At 55.7% G+C, this 10000-nt stretch overlaps 1 protein-coding gene across 1 annotated transcript in view; it reads left to right on the forward strand.

Annotated features, from left to right (window-relative positions):
• The window catches only part of PELO (pelota mRNA surveillance and ribosome rescue factor), a 54997-nt gene that overhangs the window by 1656 nt on the left and 43341 nt on the right, over nucleotides 1–10000 (forward strand). The window contains exons 2-5 of the mRNA XM_078885111.1: nucleotides 1172–1322; nucleotides 3805–3895; nucleotides 4997–5160; nucleotides 6549–6609. Of these exons, the coding sequence (XP_078741237.1) occupies nucleotides 1172–1322; nucleotides 3805–3895; nucleotides 4997–5160; nucleotides 6549–6609 (467 nt within the window). The remainder of the gene's footprint in view (nucleotides 1–1171; nucleotides 1323–3804; nucleotides 3896–4996; nucleotides 5161–6548; nucleotides 6610–10000) is intronic.

Here is a 10000-nt window from a genome sequence, read left to right on the forward strand (position 1 = left end):
GTGTGTGTGTCTGTGTGTCTGTCTGCGGGCGTTCGACACTTCACGTGGCCTCAAGGTGCACATGGCCTGGCACAAGCGTCGTGGTGACGTCACCGCCACTTAGTGGCGAATGGCGGTTGTTGTTGTTGTCTGTGTGTGTGTGTGTGTCTGTGTGTGTGTCTGTGTGTGTGTGTCTGTGTGTGTGTCTCTCTGTGTCTGTCTCTGTGTGTGTCTCTGTGTGTGTGTCTCTCTGTGTGTCTCTGTGTGTGTCTCTGTGTGTGTCTGTGTGTGTCTCTTAACATCCCTCTCTCTCCCTCACCCTCACCATCTCTCTCTCCCTCACCACCCTCACCACCCTCACCATCTCTCTCTCCCTCACCACCCTCACCATCTCCCTCACCCTCACCACCCTCACCATCTCTCTCTCCCTCACCACCCTCACCACCCTCACCACCCTCACCATCTCTCCCTCACCACGCTCACCATCTCTCCCTCACCACCCTCACCATCTCTCTCTCCCTCACCACCCTCACCACCCTCACCATCTCTCTCTCCCTCACCACCCTCACCACCCTCACCACCCTCACCACCCTCACCATCTCTCTCTCCCTCACCACCCTCACCACCCTCACCACCCTCACCACGCTCACCACGCTCACCACGCTCACCAGCAAGGTGACCACGGAGACGGTGACGGGCAGCGTGGGGAGCTCGCGTGTCCGCACGACGCTCACCATCTCTCCCTCACCATCTCTCTCTCCCTCACCACCCTCACCATCTCTCCCTCACCACCCTCACCACGCTCACCATCTCTCTCTCCCTCACCACCCTCACCACCCTCACCATCTCTCTCTCCCTCACCACTCTCACCACCCTCACCACCCTCACCATCTCTCTCTCCCTCACCACCCTCACCATCTCTCTCTCCCTCACCACCCTCACCATCTCTCTCTCCCTCACCACCCTCACCACCCTCACCACCCTCACCACCCTCACCACCCTCACCACCCTCACCACGCTCACCAGCAAGGTGACCACGGAGACGGTGACGGGCAGCGTGGGGAGCTCGCGTGTCCGCACGACGCTCACCATCTCTCCCTCACCATCTCTCTCTCCCTCACCACCCTCACCATCTCTCCCTCACCACCCTCACCACGCTCACCATCTCTCTCTCCCTCACCACGCTCACCAGCAAGGTGACCACGGAGACGGTGACGGGCAGCGTGGGGAGCTCGCGTGTCCGCACGACGCTCACCCTGTGCGTGGAATCCACCGACTTTGACGCCCACGGCTGCCTCCTGCGGGTCAAAGGCAAGAACATCCAGGAGAACGAGCACGTCAAGGTGAGCGGGACGACAAGGGGAGACGCAGCCGGCTCGCCCGCTCGCTCACCAACTCGCTCGCTCGCTCGGTCACCAACTCGCTCGCTCGCTCGGTCACCAACTCGCTCGCTCGCTCGCTCGGTCACCAACTCGCTCGCTCGCTCGGTCACCAACTCGCTCGCTCGCTCGGTCACCAACTCGCTCGCTCGCTCGGTCACCAACTCGCTCGCTCGCTCGCTCGGTCACCAACTCGCTCGCTCGCTCGGTCACCAACTCGCTCGCTCACCAACTCGCTCGCTCGGTCACCAGCTCGCTCGCTCGCTCGGTCACCAACTCGCTCGCTCGCTCGGTCACCAACTCGCTCGCTCGCTCGGTCACCAACTCGCTCGCTCGCTCGGTCACCAACTCGCTCGCTCACTCGGTCACCAACTCGCTCGCTCGCTCGCTCACCAACTCGCTCGCTTCGCTCGGTCACCAACTCGCTCGCTCGCTCGGTCACCAACTCGCTCGCTCGCTCGGTCACCAACTCGCTCGCTCACTCGGTCACCAACTCGCTCGCTCGCTCGGTCACCAACTCGCTCGCTCGCTCGGTCACCAACTCGCTCGCTCGCTCGCTCGGTCACCAACTCGCTCGCTCGCTCGCTCACCAACTCGCTCGCTCGCTCGGTCACCAACTCGCTCGCTCACTCGGTCACCAACTCGCTCGCTCGCTCGCTCACCAACTCGCTCGCTCGCTCGGTCACCAACTCGCTCGCTCACTCGGTCACCAACTCGCTCGCTCGCTCGCTCACCAACTCGCTCGCTCGCTCGGTCACCAACTCGCTCGCTCGCTCGGTCACCAACTCGCTCGCTCGGTCACCAACTCGCTCGCTCGCTCGGTCACCAACTCGCTCGCTCGCTCGCTCACCAACTCGCTCGCTCGCTCGGTCACCAGCTCGCTCGCTCGCTCGGTCACCAACTCGCTCGCTCGCTCGGTCACCAACTCGCTCGCTCGCTCGGTCACCAACTCGCTCGCTCACCAACTCGCTCGCTCGGTCACCAGCTCGCTCGCTCGCTCGGTCACCAACTCGCTCGCTCGCTCGGTCACCAGCTCGCTCGCTCGCTCGCCTCACCAACTCGCTCGCTCGCTCGGTCACCAACTCGCTCGCTCGCTCACCAACTCGCTCGCTCGCTCGGTCACCAACTCGCTCGCTCGCTCGCTCACCAACTCGCTCGCTCGCTCGGTCACCAACTCGCTCGCTCGCTCGGTCACCAACTCGCTCGCTCACTCGGTCACCAACTCGCTCGCTCGCTCACCAACTCGCTCGCTCGCTCGCTCGGTCACCAACTCGCTCGCTCGCTCGCTCACCAACTCGCTCGCTCACTCGGTCACCAACTCGCTCGCTCGCTCGCTCACCAACTCGCTCGCTCGCTCACCAACTCGCTCGCTTCGCTCGGTCACCAACTCGCTCGCTCGCTCGCTCACCAACTCGCTCGCTCGCTCGGTCACCAGCTCGCTCGCTCGGTCACCAACTCGCTCACCAACTCGCTCGCTCGCTCGGTCACCAACTCACTCGCCAGCTCGCTCGCCAACTCGCTCACCAGCTCGCTCGCCAACTCGCTCACCAACTCGCTCGCTCGCTCGGTCACCAACTCGCTCACCAACTCGCTCGCCCGCTCGCTCGCCCGCTCGCTCGCCAACTCGCTCACCAGCTCGCTTGGTCACCAACTCGCTCACCAACTCGCTCACCAACTCGCTCACCAGCTCGCTCACCAGCTCGCTCACCAGCTCGCTCACCAACTCGCTCACCAACTCGCTCACCAACTCGCTCACCAGCTCGCTCACCAGCTCGCTCACCAGCTCGCTCACCAACTCGCTCACCAACTCGCTCACCAACTCGCTCACCAGCTCGCTCACCAGCTCGCTCACCAACTCGATCACCAACTCGCTCTCCAACTCGCTCGCCAACTCGCTCACCAACTCGCTCATCAACTCTCTCACCAACTCGCTCACCAACTCACTCACCAACTCGCTCATCAACTCTCTCACCAACTCGCTCACCAACTCGCTCACCAACTCGATCACCAACTCGATCACCAACTCGATCACCAACTCACTCACCAACTCACTCACCAACTCGATCACCAACTCACTCACCAACTCGCTCACCAACTCGCTCACCAACTCGCTCACTAACTCGCTCACCAACTCGCTGTGTGTCTAGAGAAAGTGTGTCTGTGTGTGTCTGTGTGTGTGTCTGTGTGTGTGTCTGTGTGTGTGTCTGTGTGTGTGTCTGTGTGTGTGTCTGTGTGTGTGTCTGTGTGTGTCTGTGTGTGTGTCTGTGTGTGTGTCTGTGTCTGTATGTGTGTGTGTGTCTGTGTGTCTGTGTGTGTGTGTGTGTCTGTGTGTGTGTGTGTGTCTGTGTGTGTGTGTCTGTGTGTGTGTCTGTGTGTGTGTCTATGTGTGTGTCTATGTGTGTGTCTATGTGTGTGTCTATGTGTGTGTCTGTGTGTGTCTGTGTAGATGGGCGCCTACCACACCATTGAACTGGAACAGAACCGCAAGTTCACGCTCGCCAAGAAGCACTGGGATAGCGTCACACTCGACAGAGTTGGTGGGTGGGTGGGTGTGGGTGGGTGTGGGTGGGTGGGTGTGGGTGGGTGTGGGTGGGTGGGTGTGGGTGGGTGTGGGTGGGTGTGGGTGGGTGGGTGTGGGTGGGTGTGGGTGGGTGGGTGTGGGTGGGTGTGGATGGGTGGGTGTGTGTGGGTGTGGGTGGGTGGGTGTGGGTGGGTGTGGGTGGGTGGGTGTGGGTGGGTGTGGGTGGGTGTGGGTGGGTGGGTGTGGGTGGGTGTGGGTGGGTGGGTGTGGGTGGGTGTGGGTGGGTGGGTGTGGGTGGGTGTGGGTGGGTGTGGGTGGGTGTGTGTGTGTGGGTGGGTGAGTGGGTGAGTGAGTGGATGACTTAGTGGATGAGTGAGTGGACGAGTGGGTGAGTGAGTGAGTGAGTGGATAAGTGAGTGAGTGAGTGGATGAGTGAGTGAGTGAATGGATGAGTGAGTGGATGAGTGAGTGGATGAGTGAGTGGATTAGTGAGTGAGTGAGTGAGTGAGTGGATGAATGAGTGGATGAGTGAGTGGATTAGTGAGTGAGTGAGTGGATGAGTGAGTGGATGAGTGAGTGGATGAGTGAGTGGATTAGTGAGTGAGTGGATGAATGAGTGAGTGGATGAGTGAGTGGATGAGTGAGTGGATGAGTGAGTGAGTGGATGAATGAGTGAGTGGATGAGTGAGTGGATGAGTGAGTGGATGAGTGAGTGAGTGGATGAATGAGTGAGTGGATGAGTGAGTGGATGAGTGAGTGGATGAGTGAGTGAGTGGATGAGTGAGTGAGTGAGTGAGTGAGTGGATGAGTGAGTGGATGAGTGAGTGAGTGAGTGAGTGAGTGGATGAGTGAGTGGATGAGTGAGTGGATGAGTGAGTGAGTGAGTGGATGAGTGAGTGGATGAGTGAGTGGATGAGTGAGTGGATGAATGAATGAGTCTCTCCGTGTCTCTCCCCCCGTGTCTCTCCTACCGTGTCTCTCCTACCGTCCTACCGTGTCTCTCCCCCCATGTCTCTCCCCCGTGTCTCCCTCCCCCCCCCCCGTGTCTCCCCCCGTGTCTCCCCCCCCCCACCGTGTCTCTCCCCCCGTGTCTCTCTCTCTGCGTGTGTCTCTCTAGACGAGGCGTGTGATCCGGCCCGCGCTGCCGATGTGGCTGCCGTGGTGATGCAGGAGGGCCTGGCGCACGTCTGCCTCCTGACGCCCGCCATGACGGCGCTGCGCTGCAAGGTGGAGCACAGCATCCCCAGGAAGCGACGCGGGAGCTGCGCTCAGCACGACAAGGTACACACACAGTACACACACACACAGTACACACACAGTACACACACAGTACACACACACACACACACAGTCACACACACAGTACACACACACACACACAGTACACACACAGACACACACACAGACACACACACAGACACAGATACACACACAGACACACACACACACAGACACACACACAGACACACACACACAGACACACACACAGACACTCACACAGACACACACACACACACAGACACACACACACAGATACACACACACACACACACAGATACACACACTGACACACACAGAGTACACACACATACACACAGACACACAAACACAGAGTACACACACACAGTACACACAGAGTACACACACAGTACACACAGAGTACACACACACAGCCACACAGTACACACACACAGTACACACACAGTACACACACACAGACACACACACAGACACACACACAGACACACACACACACAGACACACACACACAGACACACAGACACACACACACAGACACACACACACAGTACACACACAGTACACACACACAGACACACACACAGACACACAGACACACACACACAGACACACACACACACAGACACACACACACAGACACAGACACACACACAGACACACACACAGTACACACACACACACACAGACACACACACAGACACACACACAGACACACACACACACAGACACACACACAACAACAACAACAACCGCCATTCGCCACTAAGTGGCGGTGACGTCACCACGACGCTTGTGCCAGGCCAAGTGCACCTTGAGGCCACGTGAAGTGTCGAACGCCCGCTGGCAGGAGGTCACGGGGCAGACCCAGCAGGTGCCACGGGTCGACTGACCGAGATGACCGAGATGACTGGCTGATGCACCACCTGTGCCCCCTACTGTGCCAACTTGCTGTGCTTTAGCCACCCGGCGCTCCGCTCGTTGTTGTGAGCGTCGCTCCTCCGCCCCCCGTTGTTGTTGGAGGGCGACTGCCTCCAACTGCCCAGTAGCGTCCTTCACGAGCCTTCTCCACAGAGGCCGATCTTGACACCGCTGGTACCAGTCATCGGCAAGTCCACTCAGCTCCACGTCCTCCTGTACCACATCACTCACACACAGACACACACACACAGTACACACACACACACACAGACACACACACACAGACACACACACACAGTACACACACACACACAGACACACACACAGACACACACACACACAGACACACACACACAGACACACACACACAGTACACACACACACAGACACACACACAGACACACACACACACACACAGACACACACACACAGACACACACACACAGACACACAGACACACTTTCTCTCTGCCTCTCTGTGTCTCTCTGCAGGCGCTAGAGAAATTCTATGAGCTGGTGCTGCAGGGAATCATCCGCCACATCAACTTTGATGGTGAGTGTGTGTTTGGGTGTGAGTGTGTGTGAGTGAGTGTGTGTTTGGGTGTGAGTGAGTGTGTGAGTGTGTGAGTGATTCTGTGAGTGAGTGTGTGTGTGTGTGAATGAGTGTGTGTGAGTGTGTGTGAGTGTGAGTGAGTGTGAGTGTGAGTGAGTGGGTGTGTGAGTGATTCTGTGAGTGAGTGTGTGAGTGTGTGTGTGAGTGAGTGTGTGTTTGGGTGTGAGTGTGTGTTTGGGTGTGTGAGTGATTCTGTGAGTGATTCTGTGAGTGAGTGTGTGAGTGTGTGAGTGATTCTGTGAGTGAGTGTGTGAGTGTGTGAGTGTGTGTTTGGGTGTGAGTGTGTGAGTGTGTGTTTGGGTGTGAGTGATTCTGTGAGTGAGTGTGTTAGTGTGTGTGTGAGTGAGTGTGTGAGTGATTCTGTGAGTGATTCTGTGAGTGAGTGTGTGAGTGTGTGTTTGGGTGTGAGTGAGTGACTGTGTGAGTGTGTGAGTAATTCTGTGAGTGAGTGTGTGAGTGTGTGAGTGCGTGTGAGTGAGTGTGTGTGTGAGTGTGTGTGTGTGAGTGAGTGTGTGTTTGGGTGTGAGTGTGTGAGTGTGTGTTTGGGTGTGAGTGATTCTGTGAGTGAGTGTGTTAGTGTGTGTGTGAGTGAGTGTGTGAGTGATTCTGTGAGTGATTCTGTGAGTGAGTGTGTGAGTGTGTGAGTGATTCTGTGAGTGAGTGTGTGAGTGTGTGAGTGCGTGTGAGTGAGTGTGTGTGTGAGTGTGTGTGTGTGAGTGAGTGTGTGAGTGTGTGTTTGGGTGTGAGTGTGTGAGTGTGTGTTTGGGTGTGAGTGAGTGTGTGAGTGTGTGAGTGATTCTGTGAGTGAGTGTGTGAGTGTGTGAGTGATTCTGTGAGTGAGTGTGTGAGTGTGTGAGTGAGTGTGTGAGTGTGTGTGTGAGTGAGTGTGTGAGTGTGTGAGTGTGTGTTTGGGTGTGAGTGTGTGAGTGTGTGAGTGTGTGTTTGGGTGTGAGTGTGTGAGTGTGTGAGTGTGTGTTTGGGTGTGAGTGTGTGAGTGAGTGTGTGAGTGTGTGAGTGAGTGAGTGGGTGAGTGTGTGAGTGATTCTGTGAGTGAGTGTGTGAGTGTGTGAGTGTGTGAGTGATTCTGTGAGTGAGTGTGTGAGTGTGTGAGTGAGTGTGTGAGTGTGTGTTTGGGTGTGAGTGAGTGTGTGAGTGTGTGAGTGATTCTGTGAGTGAGTGTGTGAGTGTGTTTGGGTGTGAGTGTGTGTTTGGGTGTGAGTGAGTGTGTGAGTGATTCTGTGAGTGAGTGTGTGAGTGAGTGTGTGAGTGTGTGAGTGTGTGAGTGTGTGTTTGTGTGTGAGTGTGTGAGTGAGTGTGTGAGTGTGTGAGTGTGTGAGTGTGTGAGTGTGTGTTTGGGTGTGAGTGTGTGAGTGTGTGAGTGAGTGTGTGAGTGTGTGAGTGTGTGTGTGAGTGTGTGAGTGTGTGTTTGGGTGTGAGTGTGTGAGTGAGTGTGTGAGTGTGTGAGTGTGTGTTTGGGTGTGAGTGAGTGTGTGAGTGTGTGAGTGAGTGTGTGAGTGTGTGAGTGTGTGTTTGGGTGTGAGTGTGTGAGTGTGTGAGTGATTCTGTGAGTGATTCTGTGTGTGAGTGTGTGAGTGTGTGAGTGAGTGTGTGAGTGTGTGAGTGTGTGTTTGGGTGTGAGTGAGTGTGTGAGTGTGTGAGTGAGTGTGTGAGTGTGTGAGTGTGTGTTTGGGTGTGAGTGTGTGAGTGTGTGAGTGATTCTGTGAGTGATTCTGTGTGTGAGTGTGTGAGTGTGTGAGTGAGTGTGTGAGTGTGTGAGTGTGTGTTTGGGTGTGAGTGTGTGAGTGTGTGAGTGTGTGAGTGTGTGTTTGGGTGTGAGTGTGTGAATGTGTGAGTGTGTGAGTGTGTGTTTGGGTGTGAGTGTGTGAGTGTGTGAGTGATTCTGTGAGTGATTCTGTGTGTGAGTGAGTGAGTGTGTGAGTGTGTGAGTGTGTGTTTGGGTGTGAGTGTGTGAGTGATTCTGTGAGTGATTCTGTGAGTGAGTGTGTGAGTGTGTGAGTGAGTGTGTGAGTGTGTGAGTGTGTGTTTGGGTGTGAGTGTGTGAGTGTGTGAGTGATTCTGTGAGTGATTCTGTGAGTGAGTGTGTGAGTGAGTGTGTGAGTGATTCTGTGAGTGAGTGTGTGAGTGAGTGTGTGAGTGTGTGAGTGTGTGTTTGGGTGTGAGTGAGTGACTGTGTGAGTGTGTGAGTAATTCTGTGAGTGAGTGTGTGAGTGTGTGAGTGCGTGTGAGTGAGTGAGTGTGTGATTGTGTGTTTGGGTGTGAGTGAGTGAGTGACTGTGTGAGTGTGTGAGTGATTCTGTGAGTGATTCTGTGAGTGAGTGTGTGTGTGTGTGAATGAGTGTGTGTGAGTGTGTGTGAGTGTGAATGAGTGTGAGTGTGAGTGAGTGGGTGTGTGAGTGAGTGGGTGTGTGAGTGATTCTGTGAGTGAGTGGGTGTGTGTGTGAATGAGTGTGTGTGAGTGTGAGTGAGTGTGAGTGAGTGGGTGTGTGAGTGATTCTGTGAGTGGGTGTGTGTGTGAATGAGTGTGTGTGAGTGTGAGTGTGTGTGAGTGGGTGTGTGAGTGAGTGGGTGTGTGAGTGATTCTGTGAGTGAGTGGGTGAGTGAGTGGGTGAGTGATTCTGTGAGTGATTCTGTGAGTGTGTGTGAGTGTGTGGGTGAGTGTGGGTGAGCGTGCAAGTGTGTGAGTGAGTGATTCTGTGAGTGAGTGTGTGAGTGTGAGTGTGTGTGAGTGTGAGTGAGTGTGTGTGTGAGTGAGTGTGTGTGAGTGTGAGTGAGTGTGTGTGTGAGTGAGTGTGAGTGTGTGTGAGTGTGTGGGTGAGTGTGGGTGAGCGTGCAAGTGTGTGAGTGTGTGAGTGTGTGAGTGAGTGATTCTGTGAGTGAGCGTGCAAGTGTGTGAGTGAGTGATTCTGTGAGTGAGTGTGTGAGTGTGAGTGTGTGTGAGTGTGTGAGTGTGTGAGTGTGTGTTTGGGTGTGAGTGAGTGACTGTGTGAGTGTGTGAGTGATTCTGTGAGTGATTCTGTGAGTGAGTGTGTGAGTGTGTGTGTGAGTGAGTGTGTGAGTGTGTGAGTGTGTGTTTGGGTGTGAGTGAGTGAGTGTGTGAGTGTGTGAGTGATTCTGTGAGTGAGTGTGTGAGTGTGTGAGTGTGTGTGAGTGTGTGTTTGGGTGTGAGTGTGTGAGTGTGTGAGTGTGTGAGTGATTCTGTGAGTGAGTGTGTGAGTGTGTGAGTGAGTGTGTGAGTGTGTGAGTGTGTGTTTGGGTGTGAGTGAGTGACTGTGTGAGTGTGTGAGTAATTCTGTGAGTGAGTGTGTGAGTG

Source organism: Lampetra fluviatilis, unplaced genomic scaffold, assembly GCF_964198595.1.
Source record: "Lampetra fluviatilis unplaced genomic scaffold, kcLamFluv1.1 SCAFFOLD_646, whole genome shotgun sequence".
NCBI classification, from domain to species: domain Eukaryota; kingdom Metazoa; phylum Chordata; class Hyperoartia; order Petromyzontiformes; family Petromyzontidae; genus Lampetra; species Lampetra fluviatilis.